At 42.0% G+C, this 22,073-nt stretch overlaps 2 protein-coding genes across 3 annotated transcripts in view; both read left to right on the forward strand.

Annotated features, from left to right (window-relative positions):
• crebbpa (CREB binding lysine acetyltransferase a) overlaps positions 1 to 8,933 on the forward strand; it is a 49,329-nt gene extending 40,396 nt beyond the window's left edge. For both annotated transcript variants that reach the window (XM_082138284.1, XM_082138285.1), the window contains exons 20-31: positions 264 to 344; positions 473 to 529; positions 995 to 1,072; positions 1,170 to 1,237; positions 1,722 to 1,872; positions 2,178 to 2,324; positions 3,904 to 4,017; positions 4,102 to 4,267; positions 4,378 to 4,545; positions 4,682 to 4,843; positions 5,011 to 5,292; positions 5,582 to 8,933. In XM_082138284.1, the coding sequence (XP_081994410.1) occupies positions 264 to 344; positions 473 to 529; positions 995 to 1,072; positions 1,170 to 1,237; positions 1,722 to 1,872; positions 2,178 to 2,324; positions 3,904 to 4,017; positions 4,102 to 4,267; positions 4,378 to 4,545; positions 4,682 to 4,843; positions 5,011 to 5,292; positions 5,582 to 7,783 (3,676 nt within the window). In that variant the 3' untranslated portion in view covers positions 7,784 to 8,933. The remainder of the gene's footprint in view (positions 1 to 263; positions 345 to 472; positions 530 to 994; positions 1,073 to 1,169; positions 1,238 to 1,721; positions 1,873 to 2,177; positions 2,325 to 3,903; positions 4,018 to 4,101; positions 4,268 to 4,377; positions 4,546 to 4,681; positions 4,844 to 5,010; positions 5,293 to 5,581) is intronic.
• Positions 8,934 to 9,071: 138 nt separating this feature from the next.
• Positions 9,072 to 21,971, forward strand: slx4 (SLX4 structure-specific endonuclease subunit homolog). The gene is made up of 14 exons (XM_082138286.1): positions 9,072 to 9,461; positions 9,602 to 10,051; positions 12,774 to 12,936; positions 13,050 to 13,286; positions 14,976 to 15,208; positions 15,288 to 15,580; positions 16,191 to 16,425; positions 16,500 to 16,582; positions 16,690 to 16,836; positions 16,922 to 17,091; positions 17,202 to 19,522; positions 19,677 to 19,776; positions 20,263 to 20,538; positions 21,110 to 21,971. The coding sequence occupies exons 2-14, from the start codon at positions 9,625 to 9,627 to the stop codon at positions 21,492 to 21,494; spliced, it is 5,070 nt and encodes a 1,689-aa protein (XP_081994412.1). The 5' UTR covers positions 9,072 to 9,461; positions 9,602 to 9,624; the 3' UTR covers positions 21,495 to 21,971.
• Positions 21,972 to 22,073: the final 102 nt, after the last annotated feature.

Consider the following 22,073-nt stretch of genomic DNA (forward strand, 5'->3'; position numbering starts at 1 on the left):
GTCTTTTTTTTATGTCAGCATTTGGCAGAGTTTCTCCTTATTCTTAGTTATATACATCCTGGCATTAATGTTTCCCAGTTAACTCTTGGAAGCATTCACATTACATTTGCACTGTGATATTCGACAGGCATATCATGACATTCAGGGAATAATCATCATACAAATGTTAATAAATAAATCTCTCTTGTGTGAATCGCTTGTGCACCTCCATGTAATTCCTGAAGTGATTCATGACTCAACTTGTGTTTTTTGTGACTGTATAGGTATCATTTCTGCGAAAAGTGCTTCAACGAGATTCAGGGTGACAGTGTGACGCTAGGAGATGATCCTGCTCAGCCACAGACGTAAGTGATCGTTCCCCTTCTCTTTTAATAGTTATATTCAATCTTGGTTTATCATTCAGAATAAATCTTTTTTGAAACCTTTGAATGTTTTAAATGTTCAATCTATATCTGATCTTCTTTGAATACAGCATGATCTCTAAACACCAGTTTGAAAGGAAGAAGAATGACACGTTAGATCCTGAGCCGTGAGTAAATGCTAAACTTTGTTTCCCAGAATTCCATGAGGCAGCAATCAACGCACTATCAAGTAGCACATGCTCTAATAGAATGGCCTTATGGTCGGTATTGCCTTATACAGTTGTCCGCTCTGGACTCATTACACCACGTTGTTTCTGCTCAGTGGCGCCCCCTGTTGTAACCAACATAGGGCATACAAACACTCCCACCACACAAACGTAGCACGTTTCGTAGCACAGTCTCCAAGTGTCAGTATTATCCTAAAGTTTCCAAGTACACACCTCCTACAAAGGCGCAATTGCATTGGCCTGCTTGCAAATGCGTAAGAACTGGAGGAAAAGAATCCGAATGATGTTTCATCTTAACTACCTGCACTTGCAGTTAGTGATTACACATTCAGACACATGCCAAAGTGAAACCTGCCAGAATACAGAGAGCTTACATCCCCCGTTAATCAATTTTCCTTTTCTCAGGTTTGTTGAATGTAAAGATTGTGGGCGGAAGATGCATCAGATATGTGTCCTGCATTATGATGTCATCTGGTCTTCTGGGTGAGTTTGAAAGCGCCTCAGAGCGAACAGTGTTGCTTTGATATCGATTCTGAACACGATGTGGGAAATTGGTACTAATGAGCGTTTCTCTCTGCAGTTTCATCTGTGCTAACTGCTTGAAAAAGAGTGGGAAGTCGAGAAAAGAGAACAAGTTTTCAGCAAAAAGTAAGTAATAGGTCTGTTCATGTGATGCATTAATGTTAAATGAATAGTTAACCCTGAAAACTGAACATTCTGTCATCAATTACTCACCATCATGTCGTTCCAAACCCATAAGACTTTCGTTCATCTTTGAAGCACAAATGAAGATATTTTTAACGAAACCTGAGAGATTTCTGTCCCTTCTTTGAAACTCCATGCAACCAAAACTTGGACGATTGAAAAAGTTCATAAAGACATCGTAAAAGTAATTCATATGAATTGAGCGGTTTAATCTCAAGTCTTCTGAAGATATTTGATTGATTTAAATGATGGACATATTTAATTTAGCCTTAAACATTGATCATCACACACACAAAGCACATCAAATGGAAACATTTGCATGTTTGAGCTTCCATTTACCATATTTGAAGGTGAAATCTTTCAAGTTTCATTAAAAACTATCCCTTTAAAATTGTTTTTGTGCTAAATGTTGTTGTCTTCGATCCAGGGTTGCAGACAACACGGTTAGGAACGTACATAGAGGATCGGGTGAACAAGTACTTGAAGAGACAGAACCATCCAGAAGCTGGAGAGGTGTTTGTGCGAGTTGTTGCCAGTTCAGACAAGATGGTAGAAATCAAACCTGGCATGAAGGCCAGGTAAATTTAACCTTGCTTAACTTTTATTTTCCTATAAGCCATTCTCACAATTTGGTGTTTTAACCTTCAGATGATCCTTCAGAGGGCAAGTATGGATGCCAAAACCAATCAGTTAACTGGTTTGGTTGCTCTGTATATATGCTGTGTTGTGTAAAGAAAAAAAACTTGTGATAGACTTATTTGCCTGATCAAAGTTTCACCCATTTCAATATTGGTTCATTAATCAAAATGTTGATGCTATAGTGGCGTGTTAATATTTGTTATTTGAAAAGGTGTAGGTGGCTTAATCCCCTGTTTCGTTTCAGGTTTGTAGACACAGGAGAGATGTCTGAGACCTTCCCCTACAGAACCAAAGCACTTTTCGCCTTTGAGGAGATTGACGGAGTGGACGTGTGTTTCTTCGGCATGCACGTTCAAGAGTACGGCTCTGATTGCCCTTTCCCTAACACCAGGTAAACTCTTTTCCAAGTTCTTTAGCGAAAAACAGATACTTAAAGCAATGCTTATAGTGCTTGGCATTAGGGCTGGGACAACGCGTCGAAGTCATCGATGACGTCGACGCAAAAAATACGTCGACGCAAAATATGCGCGTCGATTCGTCGACCTGTTTTCATTTCTCTAAAAAACGTGTGCAAATTACTTCACAGTGTGTACCTTATGTGCGCTGATACGCGATGGCCATCATTCTATCCAACGGTATAACCAATCCAGGGGTTTTCCTGCATTGAATTTTTTTTGGCGGCCGCCAAAGCCTTATTTGGTCGATGAGTGATGTAGAATAGAATGACTGACTGCGCTTGACAGGGCGCATATAAGTACGAGAAAGAGCGCCGGCCGCGCGCACGCACTCACCGTCTTCAAACAACACGAGCGCTGTCTTGCTCTCTCTCTCTCCCTCGTGCATATTAACATTAGACACGATAGAAAAAGGGCGGAAGACCAAAGTTTCACGTGGAGCATTCGGAGATTTTTTTCTCTTGAATTACCGCCGAGTGTGAATTGTGGTAAAAAATAAACTGCCGGGATAATCACACAACGCTTGCCGTAGGCTACACGTCCGATTCGCGAACTAATGACTCCTTTGAACCGATTCACTTTAATGAATGGTTAAAACAACTGATCTGTCCAACACTGAACTCACGAGACGTCTTAATCGGTGTATAACAAATCGGTAACACTTTACAATAATGTTCCATTTATTAAATTCTAGTTAAGTAACGTACTTTTTTTTATTTGTTTTTTTTTTGTTTTTTTTTTAAGAAAAAGGTGAGTGGCAGAGTGTATTACTATACGTTGTTATTTTTACGTGAATGAAGAATTAAAATATGCACTTTTTTCAGTAAGCTAGGACAATGTGTTTTCAACATAAATGTTCAATTCTGTTGGTTCAGGAAGGACGCCATGACAGGCTGCTGGCTCCCACTGTTAATTTTTATTTATTTTTTGTTGGAAAAGCACTCTCTACTTAAAGCCCTCAAGTTTACATTGGTTACTGTATTCTTTCAATTGCTCTAAACAAGTATTTTGGGTGACCTTTTTATTTTTTTATTGAATGCTAGACATCAAGTTGTTGTTATTTTCATCTGAAAGAAGAACTTTTTCTCAGTAAGCTAGGCCCTATGTGTTCAGTAAGCTTGTTTCAGTAAGCTATGTGTTTTCAAGGCTTTAAGGTTTTATTGAATGCTACCTCTGACTAAGAATGCATTACTATGCACTTGTATAGTCTTTTATTTTGGAATTTTAAGAGCAATAAACATATATTGCAATGTTAAGGAATTCATGTTTTTTTCATTCAGATATGTAAATTAACATGTATAAATTGCTATTAGTCAATTAATGGGGATTTGGGAGATAATCGATAATCGAATCGAATCGAAATCGAATCGGACCGGAAAAATGAATCGTTAGATTAATCGATGCATCGAAAAAATAATCGCTAGATTAATCGTTTAAAAAATAATCGTTTATCCCAGCCCTACTTGGCATGCAATGAAGTTAAAAGTCTCTCTTTGTCTTTTTTTACCTACCTAGACGGGTATACGTATCGTACCTCGATAGTATTCACTTCTTCAGACCTCGCTTGCTGAGAACAGCAGTCTATCACGAAATTCTCATTGGCTATTTGGAATACGTCAAGAAGCTTGGGTAGGTTTCACCGTTTACTTTATACTCAAGTCCAACAAGTACAGTTGCCATTCATGCCCTGAACTTTGAACATTTCCACTGTAGATACGTTACGGCGCACATCTGGGCATGTCCGCCTAGTGAAGGTGATGACTACATCTTCCACTGTCACCCTGCCGACCAGAAAATCCCCAAACCCAAGCGCCTGCAAGACTGGTACCGCAAAATGCTGGACAAGGCCTTTGCTGAGCGAATACTGCACGACTACAAGGTATAGCAGAGACCATATTATCTTTTTGTAAAATAGAAACCAATTCATTGTGTATATGCCAACGAGTACCTCAGTATATGGTATAAATGAAAGGTGTTTGTATTTGATAGGATATCTTTAAGCAAGCCACAGAGGACCGTTTGACGAGTGCAAACGAACTTCCATATTTTGAGGGTGATTTTTGGCCCAATGTATTGGAGGAGAGCATCAAGGAGTTGGAACAAGAGGAAGAGGAGAGGAAAAAAGAAGAAAACACGGCTGCTTGTGAAACTCCAGAGGTGAATGAGAGAAGCCTTTTTTATATATATTTTGATACTCTGTAGATAAATGTACATCTCTGGCCTATGTGATGTTTAAGTAATTCCTGAGTACAGTCCTATTTAGACATCCTGACATTTTCCTCCTTTCTAACAGGGCACGCCAGGGGACAGTAAGAATGCGAAGAAGAAGAACAATAAGAAAACAAATAAGAATAAAAGCAGCGTGAGCCGAGCTAATAAAAAGAAACCTGGGATGCCGAATGTAGCCAATGACCTTTCTCAGAAACTCTACGCTGCAATGGAGAAACACAAAGAGGTCTACTATATGTTCTTCATCTGACCATTAACCTGCTCTCTGAGGCATTGCATGATTAATTTGCATTGTTTGTTTTGAATGTCAGCTTTTGATATGCATGTAAGCCAAATGGTTTTCTTGGGAATAACTTGAAGAAACCTCTTACCTGTTCCTACTTGTTCTCCCAGGTGTTTTTTGTAATCCATCTGCACTCTGGGCCCATAGTCAACTCACTACTACCCATCATTGACCCCGATCCCCCGCTGACCTGTGACCTGATGGACGGAAGGGACGCCTTCTTGACATTAGCACGGGATAAGCACTGGGAGTTCAGCTCTTTGCGGCGCTGCAAGTGGAGCACCATGTGCATGCTGGTGGAATTGCACAACCAGGGCCAGGACCGCTTTGTCTACACCTGCAATGAATGTAAACACCATGTCGAGACACGTTGGCACTGTACTCTCTGTGAGGTAAGACCCAGAGGCTCCTGTAACATGCTACAGCTGTCTTTAATGAACAGTAGTGGATGGGTGCGTTTATCGGTTTTATTTTGATTGGAGCGCAAAATAAATAAACCTCTTGGGAGTATGAAACTTAGGGAAATTTGGGGATAGCTACTGTTCTACTAGTAGTGTAAACAAATCCTTATATTTTTGTCCAGTTGTTAATGCATTTTAACTTTTACTTGACTTCTTATGAGATTACTTTTAATGTTCCGGTCATCCCTTGCTTGATCACGGTGTCCTTATCTTTCCTCAGGACTTTGACCTGTGTATTAGTTGCTACAACACTAAGGGCCATGAGCACCAGATGGTTAAGTGGGGTCTGGGTCTGGACGATGACAGCAACAGCCAAAGCGGCGAGGCCTCCAAGAGTCCTCAGGAGAGTCGCCGTCTGAGCATCCAGCGTTGCATCCAGTCTCTGGTGCATGCCTGCCAGTGCCGCAATGCCAACTGCTCCCTGCCATCTTGCCAGAAGATGAAGCGTGTGGTGCAGCACACTAAGGGCTGCAAGCGCAAGACAAACGGTGGCTGTCCGGTGTGCAAGCAGCTCATTGCACTCTGCTGCTATCATGCCAAGCACTGCCAGGAGAACAAGTGCCCCGTCCCCTTCTGCCTCAATATCAAGCACAAACTGCGTCAGCAGCAGCTGCAACACAGGGTGCAGCAGGCGCAGATGATGCGGAGACGCATGGCCACAATGCAGGGCCGAGCCGTGCCTCAGAGCCTGCCGTCACCACCTGCATCAACAGCCCCCAGCACACCCACCTCGCATCAGCAACCCAACACCCCTCAAACGCCGCAACCGCTGTCCAACCAGCCAGCTACACCCAATGCAGGCGTCATGTCTCCGGCTTATCCCAGTGCACCCCGAAATGGACATCCCCCTCCTCAAGCTTCACAAGGCAAGCCTGGCCCACAGGCCTCCCCGCTACACCAGCAGCCGTCTCCGCTCCCGCAGCCTCCCCAACAGCAGCCGGCGCCCCAACAGCCTCCTCAGCAGCAGCCTCCACCTATGGCGGTCAAAATGGCACGGCACATAGAGATGGTCGCACAGGCTCAACACAACCAGAACTATCGCATGACCATGAACGGCCTTCCCATGAACCACCAGCAACCGCGCATGCCAGGCCTGATGCAGCAGCCCATGCAGCTTGTTGGACCACGCGGACAGCAGGTGATGCAGCCCATGTCGCAAGGACAGTGGACTGGAGGCCCTCAACCAGGCATGCAAGCGGCTCAGCAGCAGGTTGCTCCGCAACAGACTGCACAGGGCCCTCAGCAGACCATGCCTATGCAGAGACCCACGATGCCCCAGCAAACGCAACAGCCACGCCTGATGGTGCCCACACAGGGTCCGCGACTGCAAGCACCACAGAGACCTGGAGCCATTGCCTCTAATGCCTTGCAGGAGCTGCTAGCAACCCTCAAGTCACCCAGCTCACCCCAACAACAGCAGCAGGTATTGAACATCCTCAAATCGAACCCGCAACTTATGGCCGCCTTTATCAAACAGAGGACTTTGAAGTACCATGCCAACCAGCCGCAGCAGCAACAACCGCCACAGGGCATGCATGCAGCACAGCCAGCGATGCCCAACATGGCAACCATGCAGGGAGTGCCTCGACCTGGCATGGCACCTCAGCAGCAACAGCCCACACCACAAGGCATGGCAGCTCTTGGACCGCAGAGTCAGCTCATGAACAACCCGCAGCTGCAGGAGATGTACCGCCGTCAGCTTTTGCGACACCAGCAGCAGCAGCAACAACAACAACAACAACAACAACAACAGCAGCAGCAGCAACAGCAGGGAGTGATGCCGCAGGCACATGGCCAGTTCCCGCAGACACAAGGGACTGCTACCAACTACACGCAACTCCGAATGCAGCAGCAGCAGCAGCAGCAGCAGTTGGCCATGCAGGGAGCAGGTGGACCCATGGGCCAGATGGGAATGGACGGCACACCCAACCTCCTGCACCAACGCATGCTCCAACAGCAGCAGCAGCTTTCACAACAGCAGGTCGTCCTCAAGCCTCCAATGGGCTCACCGGCGCAATCAAGTCCCATGAGCCCACAAGCTCACCTGCTTTCCGGTCAGCCGCAAGGTGCACACCTACCCGGTCAGCCCATGGCTAATGCACTCAGTAACCAGGTGTGCTCACCGGCTCCCGTACAGTCGCCCAGACCTCCGTCGCGGCAACTTCCTCCACATTCCAGTCCTTCCCCACAGGTTCAGCCACAGCCGTCACCGCAGCACGTGTCGTCTCACACAGGGTCACCACACCCTGGTCTGACGACACCCATGCCTGGCTCCATGGAGCAGGGACACCTGGGCACACCTGAGCAGAGTGCAATGCTCCCGCAGCTTAACACGCCCAACCGCGGAGGGCTACCCAGTGACTTAGGAATGGTGGGAGACACAACGGGAGACACGCTGGAGAAATTTGTGGAGGGATTGTAGCGTTTAATGGGAGACTCCACCCACCACAGTCTCCCCGTTCCTCTTTTTTTCTTTTTCTTTTTGTGGCTCTGTTGGGTTTTCTCTAATATTCTCAAATTTTTGTACTGACATGTAATGTCATTTGTACTGACAGATGGTTTGAAGAAATGTGTGAAAAAAAGAAAGAAATTTATGTTGCTAAGGATTGGGAATGTTATTGTTTCCTAAAAACAAGACTGATTTCTTCCTTTTAAGAGGGATTTGAAAATTGTTTAAAAGAAATATAAATCACAAAGAATATATTTTTTGTTCAGTTTAGACCCATGTGTGGTCAATGCTTTGTTTTACAGTTTAATTTTTGTTTTGTTTCGGGGGCGCGCGGGGGGTCTGGTTTCATGCCTTTTCTTTTTTTTAAGAAAATTACGAAACTTCATTATAATATTCATACCTTTTTGTTTTGTACCTTATCTAACTTTACAGCATTTTTGTGTTGGAAGACTGTAAAATAATTTGTCTGGGAGTTTAGGTCAGGGTTTCTCTGCTCTGTCTGTCATTCTTCCTGGCGATTGTATTCTAGTGTTGTACCATTTTTTTCAGACATGCATTCGGAGGCATTTCCTCCTCTCCTCATTGTGAAGTTTGTATGAGGAGAACTATTTGTTTGTATTGAATAGGAACTGTGCATACGCATGTATGCAGACACACAGAGACACACATATGCATCGCTCAGACAATACAACACAGAATCCAAGAGGACATGTACACATTTACAACATCTCACTGGCCTGGATCCAGAGGTTCTGTCTTGCAGATGTAGAAAATTGTTGCTTTTTGTCCTAATTTTGTTATACAGATATATAAATGTAAAGAGAGCTAGAAAGAGAGAGAGAGAAAGAGGGAGAGAGAGGGCCCTTAAGCTGAGCGAGAGAGAATGGGCGATCAAGCGCTTGTTGGAGCAGTTATGGATTCTGGTATTGGTATTGACCCTCATTCTCTCACACAAACTTGAACAGGGGCTCTTCTCTTTCCCTTAATGTAAATCATGCAAGTTATTAAGCAAAGTACTATAAATATAAGGAAGAGAGAATGGAATCATTGTATAAACTGGTTGAAAAACTTATTTCTTACTTATATACCATATTGTTAAATAAACTGTGTGCAACAGATCAAATCCATGTGTCTTTAATGTTATTTATATATAATTTTTATTATATAATATGTATGCGTGTGTTAACGTTAGATTGTTGCGTCCGTGGGCTTATTTAATTCCTGTCAGATTTATAAGTAATATGATCAAATAAAATGTAATATGAAAAATTAAATTAGTTATTTGCCATATTTAGTGGGATTTACCATCTTTTAACAATTTCACTCTTTCGTAAGTTTTATGGTTATATCACATGATGATTGTTTCGCAATTGACGCAGTCACTACGTCACCGCGCACTGCACGTCACCGGAAGTAGACGGCGGCGGTTTGCGGGACAGTATTTTGAACAACATAGACCTGCAGCACATTTTACAGGAAAATCGTCGTTTTACGACATAAAATCATCTGTATGAAAGACATAAAATGAAGTGCATCTTGCCAACGATCTGTATTTAAGTTGTTATGAAATGAATCGTGGTAAAAGTACGTTAACCGATATTAACTAGCCTGTATAGGGTTCGAATAGTGGCAAAGTAAAATGTAAACAAAGGTAAATATGATGCATTTTCTTACATATATCTTTTCCCTGTACTTTTTGAAAGCAAACGGACAATCTTGATGTAGCGTCATGCATTTCAACCACAATATAAAGATTCAAATGATGTTTAATAATGCATACTGATGTGACAGATCATGTGTGTGATCGGCTCATCATGGACGACTCGGATCAGGACTTCACCGACCTGTGCTCTCGTCTCCTTAAAAGAGTGAGGAGGAAAGGAGGATCTGGAGATGAGAAAAAATCAGCAGCCAAGGATGAGGAGCCATCCTCCCCCTCATCTAGAAGAAACCCCCCTAAGAGGAGGAAGAAGACGAAAGATGCTGCTAAGACTAAAATAAAGAGTAACATCAGCAAGACTCAACAGGCTGTAGTATCTGGCGAGGCTGTAGTATCTGGCGATGCTTCCCAGCCTGTCCCTGATATATCCGGCACAGGGAAGGTCAAAGATGTCGTGATCCGCAGAATGCAACAGTTTAAGAGAGCCAGTCCAGAGAGACTCCTACATGCTGAGACCAACCAACCCACAGCCACAGAGTCTGAGGGAAACTGTCCCACCACTGCCGGGATCCAGCACACAGGTATGGTGTCGAATCTTTACAGACCCAGGGATCACCCACCCAAGCCTCTCAATTTTCATAAACACATTAACTTATTTTGATACATCATATTAAGTTGTGCAGATCATTAGGTATGAAGTTAGAGGTTAGTAAATAACTAGATTTCTATATGTTTTACAGCTCAGCAATAAGTATTTTTGTTTTACTTATATATACATTATACTTACACATACACTTCCCAGCCCCCTCCCCAAAAAGTCGCTGTTTGGCTTTAAATAGGCAATTGCTTATGTGTCTATGATTGTATCATTATTTCAGTGATTATGATGTTTCTAGCATGTTATATGTTTGGCAACAGTTCTTCTAACCCTTACTGATGGAGTGTGTAGCTTTTCATTTCTTAAACAACCATGTAGGAAGACACATCATGGTCATATTCAAAGATGACAATGACATTCATCAGGCTCAAATTGTGAAAGAATAGTTTGAGGAGCATGAAGAATAATTTTCACACATGAATCGGCACCTCTGAGTCCAGACCTTAAATTCATTGAAAGTCTTTGGGATGTGCTGGAGGAGACTTTACAGAGTGCTGGACTCTTGCATTGACAATACAAGATCTTGACCAAAAATTGATGCACCTCTTGATGGAAATAAATGTTGTGATGTTGAGCCTGGTGAATCTTGACATCATCATCCTGGAATATGGCCATGATGTTCAGGGCCGGCCCGCGGCATAGGCGGTATAGGCAAATGCTAGGGGCGCCACTCATCCATAGGGGCGCCAGAATGAGTGAACGAGTGAATTATTATTTTTTTTTTTCATTATTATTTTTTTATATATAATACTATTTTAAAACCATTAATTCGAAATACTACCAAAAAAAAAAAAAAAAAAGTCCGGCTCACCAATCGTCCCCCGCCCATCGAGTGCTTGAAGTGCGTCAGAAACAGAGCGCGCGCGCGATCAGTTGTTGGTAATTTGTTGTGTAGCGTGCGCGACTCCGCATCCAATGTAGACAACACTGCTTTTGTTAACACACAGCTCGTAGAAACGGGCCTGGCAGCTCGCTCCAGTTCTAGACGCGGTGAAAGTTTCCTGATTGTGACGGAAGGCCGAATTTACATGACATTATAAATGAGCATAGTCTGCGATAGATACAGTGCCAAAAAGAAGAGAAGAGGATAAAAGGGGATAAAGACAGAGGTAAAGTGATGTAGTGAATGAACAATTTATGGCATAGGAGTAAGATACTATAATTTCATGGCAGTTATTTTTACCTTAAACTTAATGTTAGCAGTTGTTCTGAGTTCTCCAGAGTCCCCAGACTGTGTGGTTTTGTAACAATCATGTCAGTTTTAAGACGCATTTTTTATTATCACTTTTTTATTAATGTTTTACTCTACAGTTGTGCAGTTGTGGGGATACAGTACAGGCCAAAAGTTTGGAAATATTACTATTTTTAATGTTTTTGAAAAAAGTTTCTTCTGCTCATCAAGCCTGCATTTATTTGATCAAAAATACAGAAAAAATTATAAATATTGTGATATATTATTACAATTTAAAATAATTGGTTTTCAATTTATTATACTTTAAATTATCATTTATTTCTGTGATGCAAAGCTGAATTTTCAGCATCATTACTCCAGTCTTCAGTGTCACATGTGACATCCAGTCTATCGCATGATCCTTTAGAAATCATTTTAATATTCTGATTTATTATGAGTGTTGGAAACAGTTCTGCTGCCTAATATATTTGATGAATAAAATGTTAAAAAGAACTGCATTTATTTAAAATAAAATAAAAATATTTTCTAATTATATAAATCATCTTTACGATCACTTTTTATCAATTTAACACATCTTTGCTGAATAAAAGTATTGATTTTGTAGTGTATATTGTTGTTACAAAAGATTTCTATTTTTAAAACATTGAAAAAAATTTTTTTTTACTATTTATTTATCAAAGTATCCTAAAAAAGTATCACAGGTTATGAAAAAATATTAAGCAGCAGAACTGTTTCCAACTTTGATAATGAATCATCATATTAGAATGATTTCTAAAGGATCATGTGATAGACCGGATGTCACATGTGACACTGAAGACTGGAGTAATGATGCTGAAAATTCAGCTTTGCATCACAGAAATAAATGATAATTTAAAGTATAATAAATTGAAAACCAATTATTTTAAATATATATATATATATATATATATATATATATATATATATATATATATATATATATATATATATATATATGCTAAATCATGAACACAATGACGGGGTGAAATGGGCTGTGATGCATGGGGCGCCAGGTAAAATCTTGCCTAGGGCAGCAAATTGGTCAGGGCCGGCCCTGATGATGTTTCTTCCTACATGGTTGTTTAAGAAATGAAAAGCTACACACTCCATCAATTAGGGTTAGAAGAACTGTTGCCAAACATAGGCCTATAACATGCTAGAAACATAATAATCACTGCAATAATGATCCAGTCATAGACTCATAACATTTTACAATTAATTTGTCCATAACAGCTATAAATTCATACTTCTACTGTAAAGATTGTGGCATATGGTGCAAAACATGACTAATGCTTTGACTTTCAACCAAAAAATAAAATAAAAAATAAAGTGTTTAAATTGTGAAACAGAATTTGTTTTATGGCTTGACATTTTTTAACGTGATCAATGAAAGTCATTTTTGCTAAAAGTATATGTGCATGTTTTCCTACGGAAGATGTGAGCGGAGATGAAGCCCTGGCTCTTCAGCTTCAGCAGGAGATGGATCACGAGGCTCGGGCTGCTGGGAGCGTGGAAGAGTCAGGATTGTTCTTCTGCCAGCTCTGTCAGAAAGATCTGTCGAGCATGAGTCCCCCGCTACGCACTCAGCACATCAACAGGTGCATTATAACCTCAACACACACTAGATTATGTGGCATCATTCATATCTGTTTCACAAACAATGCAGTGTGAGTTTCACCTTTGTCCTCTGCCTCTGTCTCCTGCTCTGCAGATGTCTGGATGCCAGTGAAAGCAGCGCTCCCTCGACATCCCATCATTCCCACCATTCCCACCCTAGACCGCGGGTCCCAGATTGTCCCATTTGTGGAAAGAGTTTTAAATCAGAGAAAAGCCGGTCTGTCCACCTAAAGCGTTGCTCGACTGATATGGGTGTGAAGCCCAATGATCTTCTCCAGGCTCTGAGGAGACAAGCTGCTGAGACCGTGAGCCACAACTCCTCCGACCAATCGTAAGTCAGGTTTTTGACTTTATATGTTTGACAATAATATGTTCTTATGTATATACTTTATATATATATTTTTAACTTAAATTATTAATTTTCCATTGTGACATTTTCATGACATTTGTGCACAATTTTACCCTCACATTTTATTACTGCAATACAAAAAAAACCTCATCAAAGTAATTTGAAAAAATAAAGATATAATATTTAAAAATCCCATTAGATTTAAAAAATAAAAATGATGGCCAAAACATAAATGATCTTTTTCAATACAATAAATAAATGTTTTATTATATTTATAGACATAAAATACATTTTTCTGTAACGCTTTACAATAAGGTCCCATTAATGTCAGTTAATGCATTATCTAAAAATAAGCAATAGCTACATTTGTTACAGTGCTTATTAATCTTTGTTAATGTTAGTTTATAAAAAACAACAACTGTTCATTATTATTTTTACTTTATAACTTTAACTAAGATTAATACATGCTTAGAAGTATTTTTCATTGTTAGTTCATGTTAATGTTAACAAATGGAGCTTTCTTACAAAAAGGGTTACCAATTTTTCTAAATAAATATAATTGTAGTAAAGTTCAGGCTCAGGGAAGAAGGATGTGGGACCTGGCAAACAGTCGACATAAAGTTTAATGACAAAATAATCCAAACGAAAGAACAGCAGTGAGCGTTCTGCCGACTGCTGCCTATAACTAGCCTGGTTAAAACCAGACCATTCTCAGTAGTAACTGAGTTATGGTCTGGCAAAGCTTCATTAATAACTCATTTCCAAAGGGGCGTCACCAACGGACATCGCTCAAATGCCTCTGGGCTCAATTGGATAGACCTAAAACCAGTCAGAGCGATCGTCATCGTGTAAAGCAATATGCTGCGTCACTAAGTTACACTACGCCATAAAAGTATGTACTCTTTTTGTGAAGAAAAGGTATTTACTTTTGAATGTGTAGCAAAAAAGTAGGCAAGCTTTGGGACATACTACTTCGTCATCTTTATCGGACGGATCTGTCGTGTGCATCCTGTCACGTAAACTGCCCTGTCAATCATCTTGTCACAGTTAAAATCCTCTATTAAATCTAATTTAATTTCCTAGAGAGAAATGTAGTAGCATGTTCATCTGCCAGTGGGTCTTTCATGGAGACTGTCCTCATGTGTTTGCAATTTTAATATAATAATGCATTTAAAAGTTGAGTGCGCTTCACCAACGGACGTCGCTCAAATGCCTCTGGGCGCAATTGGATAGACCTAAAACCAATCAGAGCGATTGTCATCGTGTAAAGCCCGCCTCAACGTTTCTGATTGGTGCCGCGATTTCGACGGATTAGAAATGGGCTTGAATGAGCTCTTTGCCAGACTACTTGCAGAGCAAATCTAAATTTGCCGGAAGTTGTCTGGGTTTTCCCAGGCTAGCCTATAACATAATAAAACAACAACTTAATGTCCCAGGCCTGGTCCTCTCTCGCCCTTCGTTGTTGGTGTTCCTCCTTTTATCCTTCTAGAGCTCCTCCATGGGACTCGAGAGCGTTGTTGTGGTGCAGGTGTCTCTCATCAGCATTCGCTCCACTGGCCTCGCTCCGCTCCCACGGCTCTTGGCCCCACCCTGCTTCAAACCACAATAATAAAAATGGTCCCCAGGAGATCTTGTAAATACATATTGTATTTCATGTTCTATGTTCTTCAGACAACAAGTAGGTAGCACAACAAGGAGGGATGGTGTGCCTGTGAAAAAGAGAACCAGGAGGAAAGCCCAGAAGTTGGACGAGGACACCATCATGGCGCTGGCTCTGTCCCGCTCTCTACTTGAGCAGGAAATGGAAAAGGAGCGAGAGATGGTGGAGGAAAGAGAGATACTGGCTCAGCTCTCCAGCCCTCCAGCAACGGCAGCTCCTGTCTTACAGTGGAGACCTGGTGCAGGTAAACTCACTTTTTGTTCAGTTAAAGCAGTAAAATTGTAGATTATTACACATAGCATATCATTCATGTTCTGTTTCAGGAAAGGGCCGTGGAAAGAGAAGGAAGGGAGCATCTCCTGTCCACCCACCACTACTCCTCATTCAGGACCCTCAGACAGCACTGAATCGTCGACAGGAGCGGGTTTCATCTCTCCTGCTCCGTTCCAGACCCCCCTCTCCGCCAACACCCACCCTATCCCCCTCCGCACTCCCTCTCCAGCCTCACGCCTCCCTCTGGGACAAAAGTGCTCTTCATGGAGGAGGACCAGACTCCGTTTCAGAGTTTTACACATCTGAACTAAGCAACTTCATACAGCCATGGGTTGCACCAGAGGTGAGACATTTACTTGAAGAGATTCCCCTTGTCTTATTGTGCACAATATTTTAGAGTGAATTATTCCAAAGAAAAATGTTTGTTCATAAATAAGGTGTATTTTGATCAAAATTATGTAACTATGTAAATGTTAGAATTTATTTTTTAGTACAACAAATATATGTAATTATAATTTACAATAATAGCTTTAGTTATACTTTAAAAGTATAACTCTGTGGCAGCTAGAGTATTCATTAATATTTTTACGGGAAAATTTACTTTAAATTCCCTTCGTCTAATTCTGTCAAAGAAAAAAAAGGTTCATGAAAAAATTCTATAAATATTTAAATGCTTTTCTTAAACATGTTAACTGTAAAAAATTATTCATTTAAATAATTTATTAAAAAAAACATGAACCAACATTACTACATTATGAAATGTAGTACATATCATTAGTTAGGAATTTAGAATAGGTACAGTCGTGATTGTTACATTCCTTGCCATCATTTTCATTTCACATTCAAATCCCAATGGATAAAATCACGTTCTACATTATTTCTCACTGAATATTTTGTTTGTTAAAGAAGTTGTGGATGCTGTTTCTTAAAGTTTCTTTATATTACTACTTCAGAGGGAACAAGTCGAGTCTCTTGAAGTAACTCCAGTCAAGAAACCTCCAGCTGTGACCTCAGAGGCCGATTTGTTCCAGGAAAAGCCTTCGGATCAGAGCCCAGCACAGCACGGGTCTACCTGTCCTCTCACTGCCTCTTCGGGTACACCAGGCACCCAGGCTCTGCAGGACCTGATGGAGCTTGCAGAGGAAGGCATGACGCTCACCCAGTACACAGCCACAGGGGACAAGTCAGGTAAAACTGGTATAGTGAAACAAAAAGACTCATTTTTTTATTACACTCGGCTCACACTGTCCCCTGTTCTTTAGATAAAGACGATGCCACGAATGAACTTCCCTCAAGTGGGTTTGTTCAAGAGACAAATGACAATAAGACACCCAAAACAGCCTCAGTAAGAATTTCCTTACATTTGATCTTCCTATTACTTTACTCTATCATGATTGGCTCAATATTAAATGTTCTGGAGTACGTTTCTATGTCCGTTGTTGTGTTTTTCAGGTGTACGTTTCAAAGCTATCATCAGATCTGAGCAGTATGGTCAACAACCCTCAACTCAGTGATGTGCAGTTACAGGTGGACAGTGGGGACGTCTTCTTCACGCACTCGTTTATGCTGTATGCGCGATGCCCCCTGCTGGCCAACATGGTTAGTGCATCTCTACACTGACGCCACAAACGTTAACCATTAAGAAGTGCAGATGAATAACCAAGCTGTTGCCATGTGTTTGTAGGTTCATGACTCAGGTTTTGGTGTTCAGGAGGAGGGTATGCCTGTTGCTCAGAGGGTGTTGTTGGGCGATGTGCTTGGGGAGGCAGTTCTGGCCCTCCTGCAGTATCTTTACACAGCCCACTGTCCTCTGACACATACACTGCTACCACACATACAGGAGCTTGCTGATAGGTCAGTATTACAACCCGTATGGTGTGGTTTCAAATATTACAATTATTTCTGTATATAAATAGATTATAGATGACGTATATTGTGGATAATAAATCTGTGTTGTGTTTCAGGTTTGGTTTGGCTGAGTTGCAACAGCAGTGTGAGGAATATTCCGGAAGCGTGGAGGAAAACCCAAGAGGAGAATCTAAAATGCTTCCAGCGCCTGAGTCTCATCTCAGGGACCAAGAAGACCAGAACTTGGCAGAAAGCAACTTCTTGGAGCTCCTCCAATCAATGTGGCAGCATGAGGACAGCGAAGAAGAGGATGATTTTAAAGAGACTGGTGGAGAGGAAGGAGACATGGAAGAGGAGAGAGAGAGAGGAGATGGAGAGAAAGAGGACCAGGTGGATGAGGAAGAGCTTGACGAGATATATGAGTTTGCAGCGACGCAAAGGAAGATGGAGACTGAGACAGAGACAGAGGAAGAGGAGGGACATGCAAATTCATCCCTCGAAAATGAAAAGAAAGATGAAGGGATAGAGAAAAATGAGACAGAACCCCTCTTAGAGAAGTCTGCCGGCAGTTGCCATAGTAACAAACAAGGCGTGGATGGGACAGAGGCTGCCATGGTAACAAGTCCAACAGAAACCCTTCAAAAGCCCAGCCCAGAGACTGAGAGAGTTAGTTTGATTCCAGAATTTGATGACGGCACAACTGAAAACAGAGACCCAGATGCCAGTCTAGACAAGAGTTACAACCGTTTATTCTCCCAGTCTATAGGCGAATACATGGAACCGTCACAGATGCCAGCATCATGCTCTCAGCAAAAACAGTCACGCACACTACAGCGAAACACACCTGCCCCATTTCGCCCTTCTTGTGTCAGTGAGGTGATTGACCTGTCCATAAGCCCTCCGCTAAGCTCAGATGTGTCAGGTGAAACTTCCTTTCCCATGCCTGGGGTGTCTCCTGTTCCACATAAGGGCGAAGATACAGTAGATAAAGGCAAGTCTCCCCTAAGTAAAGACAACTCAAGCTGCCAGGGAAAAGAAAATCCTCCTTCCCCTCCAAAATCACACAGCAAAGAGGTTGAGCTCATTGTACTCTCAGATGATTCCGGTGAGGATGTGGATGGTGACAATGCAGCTTCTACTAAATGTGCTTTGTCCCCTCTGTCTCCGTTCAAATCTCCCTCAGAACCGTCCACAAGCTATGCTTGCAAAGTTAAGCTTGCAGAAAACAGTTTCAAAGAATCTGGATCCCAAGGCCATGCCGGGAAACAGGTAAATGCTTCCAAGCAGGTGACGACTGATACAGAAGCCAAGTCTGACCGACCAGAGCACTATAGTCCTGGGGATGCAAATGAAAGTGTGTTTGATGGCTCTGCTGAGGTTTCCTGGCTGATTCCAGCCACTCCGGTAGCATCCACACGCTGTAGCTCTACCCAGACCTGCGTTAGCATGCGCCGAACCCAACTCTTCCCCAAATCTTGCTCTGCATCGTCCTCTTCTTCCTCTTCCTCTGTCTCGGACAGTTTGAAACTTACTAGCTTTGCTTCTTTGAGCAGAAACTGCCTTAAAGAGGAGCCGGTTCCCTTGTCCAAACTGTTAAAACCAGATCAGACTCTCTCTAAAGAACGTCCTAGCACTGATACGGATCGCTCACCAGGTTACCAGAGACCACTTCAACTTCTAAGACTGTCTCAGGTCTGTTCTACAAGGGCTTCTGATGGCTCCCACACCGGCACCATCATGGGACGACAAACCCAGGGTGTCCCACAGCCCTCAAGTAGCACTCCTCTCCATTCAGACTCTTCTTTACAACGTCAGATCACGTTCGGCTCCCCTACGGTTGGTGACGGTGAGGGGAAAGTTGGCCTAGTGTCTCTACAACTGAGTTTTCCTTCCCCTAGTAAAACACCTGAGAAGAAGCAGAGAAGCTCTCTTCAGCAGGAATGCTCCAGTCCATCCCCAAACTCTCTGAGTTACAGTCATCCTGAAAGATCGAGAGAAAGAGAGAACGATGGGATGGAGCAAATGGAAGTGGGAGAAGATCTTCCCAATCAAAGTGTTGAAGACGTGGTGGAAATTGCAGGAAACTCATTCTGTGACATGGATGAGCCTCCTATAGCGTTTGATGACTCCTGGGGCTTGGATGGAGGGATTGTGAGCCAGAAGCCCCACTTCAGTCTAAGACTTGATAGCAGTGAGGGTACAGTTAGTTCACCAGGTCTCGAGGGTAAGGGACAAACGACAGGTCTACATGCCACGTCTCCTCTTCCATCTGGAGCTTATAACAAAACTCCTGATCCAAGTCCAGGTCCGTTCAATCACAGCCTTCCTGACCCTGACATGTGGGATGATTGGGAGGAGGAAGAGAACGCTCCGCTTCCTCTTTCTCAGAGATTGGCAGCTCCCTCTGCCAAGAGAGTTGCTGAACTTAAGACTCCAGGTAATACATGTTGTCCTCTTTTTTTTATCATGTTAATAATTTTTTTCTGATATGGCTGTGCATCAGAAAGCCCTGTAAGATTTTTTCCTGCAAGTCATTTATTTTAGTTTGTTTTAGAAAACCTTCTTAAAATAAATTTGAACTTTCTGCTCAGTTGCTTGCAGAAAGAGGAATAAAGGGCCGCTGATACCCATCACTCCCATGCCAGGCTACTCCGATATGGACACACCTGAGCTCAAAAACAAACTCAATGGGTGAGCATAAACATTATATTTAGACACTGTCACACTTAAAAATGTATTCATGTCATTGCAATAGTTAGCAAAATATCAAACCAAGTGGAATACATTATACTGCAACTTTTTATTTTCAGAACTAACATTATGAACTGGATCTTTTTTAGTCAGTTCCCCTCAGGGTGTTTTAATTCATCAGAGTTCATCACAGAAGCTATGGACTGATTTTTTTTTTTATCCAAGTACTTTGTCTTAATTTTGAATAGGGTGTGTTTATTGTTTTGTAATGTATAAACAAACACACATTCTTACGTGCCATTTCTTGATTGACAGTGGTAGCCACGTTATGAAACCGAACATAATGTACATCCTAATAGTTTTTTAAAGTATTAAAATATTCAACTTTCAAATGCCAATCAAATGCAGATGTTGTGCAACTTTGCCCTCACATAGCCAAAGCAAAATGCTCAAAAACACAGAGATGCATAATGTTTTTTTGTCTAGGTTTGGTGTGCGTCCGCTGCCCAAGAAACAGATGGTTCTGAAGCTGAAAGAGATCCATCAGTACACCCACCAGCTGCAGAGCTCCGAGTCTGAGGAGGAGACCTCTGGACCCAAACGCCCCCCGAATGCCTCCAACTCCCAGTCTGCGCCGCTCTCCTTTAAGCAACCTACAGCGCCCCCTGCTGTCTCCCCTATGAAACTACCGACTAGTGAAGAAGATGAGCTTTTAGCAGCCTCTCAAAACTCTAACACGTCTTCCAATGCGGATTCCGAAAGGTACAGCTCCTATACGGCTATATAGTCTAAAGGTGGGGAGGTCGACAAAGCCCCCCGCAGCTTGAATGGGCCCCCCCTCTGGTCTAGTGCCTTGGGCACATGCTTGGTAGCTTGTGTGTGAATCCATCCCTGCTATACACACAATTAATACTAAATATGCTGCTTTTCCACTGCATGGTACGGCTCGGTACAGCTGACTTAAATAGTACCACCTCAGTTGAGATTCCAGGCGAGCCGCACTGATACTAAAATGTGACGTGTAAACACTGCAGATCACTGATTGGTCCGAGAATCGTCACTACCGGCGTCATTGGATTTGCGACACGAGACACCAAACTTGAACAAACTTCTTCGTCTTGCAGTGAATAACATCCACATGCCGAGAATCAGAATCAGCTTTTGTTTGTGTTGCGTGTTTGTGTCACGGTAGTAGAGGCGGCACAACTGTAATGATCAGTCTATAATCCCACCCACTTTGAAGCGGTACTAAACTGCAGTGGAAAAGCCGAGCCGTACCATGTAGTGGAAAAGTGCCTAAAGAAATATTGTTCAACCCTTTTCTTCTATCCAGGTCGAACCCAGAGCTGTGTGTGTCCGGAGACGATGACTCGGACAGCGAGGGCATCACAGCGTCTCAGGCTGTTGTTCGTGAGAAGGACAAACTCCTCGCAGTTCGTCAGTTCATCCTATCCGACCCCAAACTGTACGGACGAGTGCTGCAGTACCAGCCTCTCTCCCTGGCGGAGCTGCGGTCCAGCTTGAAAGCGGCAGGCATCAGGTTAGGTGCTGCTAAGCTTCTAGACTTCCTGGACTCCCAGTGCATCACTTTCAGTACGGCCAAACAAGGCCAGAATGCCTCTTCCCGCAGGAAGCGAGGTGGGAAAACGAAAACTAATGGAAGTGCAGCTGGAAGAGGGAGGAAAAAAACAGCTAAACCCAGTGGAGGAGTTGCATGAGGGCTGAAATAAAATAATGTGGTAAAACTATAGCATTTTCAGAAGAAATTGTTAAAATACAATGTTCATCTTTAAAAAAAACACACACTCATGGTTTTAAGAGTGAAAGGATTTAAATAATGCCTTTTTTTATCAGCTTCATATTGATGTTTTTTTTTGTACAATTTTTGAATTGAAAATATTATTTTTTAAATGAATTTAATTTAATGTCTGGATAATGTAATTAAAATACATTTCTTAATGTGTCTCGTGTTTTTATACAATAATTGATTCATTTCATTTCAACTGTTGTAATTTCACCCAGCAGTTTTACAGATTCCTTTAATCAAAATGTGCCTGAAACAAACGGTCAAGATTTCATATGTGGGTCATATTTTAACAAATTTTCATGACAAACAAGCACATTTAGTTGCACTCGCTCAACTGGCATTATGTAAATACATTTTTTTTTAACTATTATGTAATGTCTGCAAAAATTATATTTTTCATTATTGTATCAAATAAATAAAATTCCCACTTGTACTAAACCATAAAAAAACCGCAAACAATACAAATGAAAAGAATAATTATTTTAAAATA

The sequence above is a fragment of the Leuciscus leuciscus genome (assembly GCF_965113295.1).
Source record: "Leuciscus leuciscus genome assembly, chromosome: 15".
NCBI classification, from domain to species: Eukaryota; Metazoa; Chordata; class Actinopteri; order Cypriniformes; family Leuciscidae; genus Leuciscus; species Leuciscus leuciscus.

What these genes read in the sequence shown, in the direction of transcription:
- slx4 (XM_082138286.1), top strand. Translation starts at nt 9,625, where the DNA reads ATGGACGACTCGGATCAGGACTTCACCGACCTGTGCTCTCGTCTCCTT. An exon ending in CGCACTCAGCACATCAACAG is followed by an intron (nt 12,937 to 13,049) that starts GTGCATTATAAC and finishes CCTGCTCTGCAG; the next exon opens with ATGTCTGGATGCCAGTGAAA. An exon ending in AGCCACAGGGGACAAGTCAG is followed by an intron (nt 16,426 to 16,499) that starts GTAAAACTGGTA and finishes CCTGTTCTTTAG; the next exon opens with ATAAAGACGATGCCACGAAT.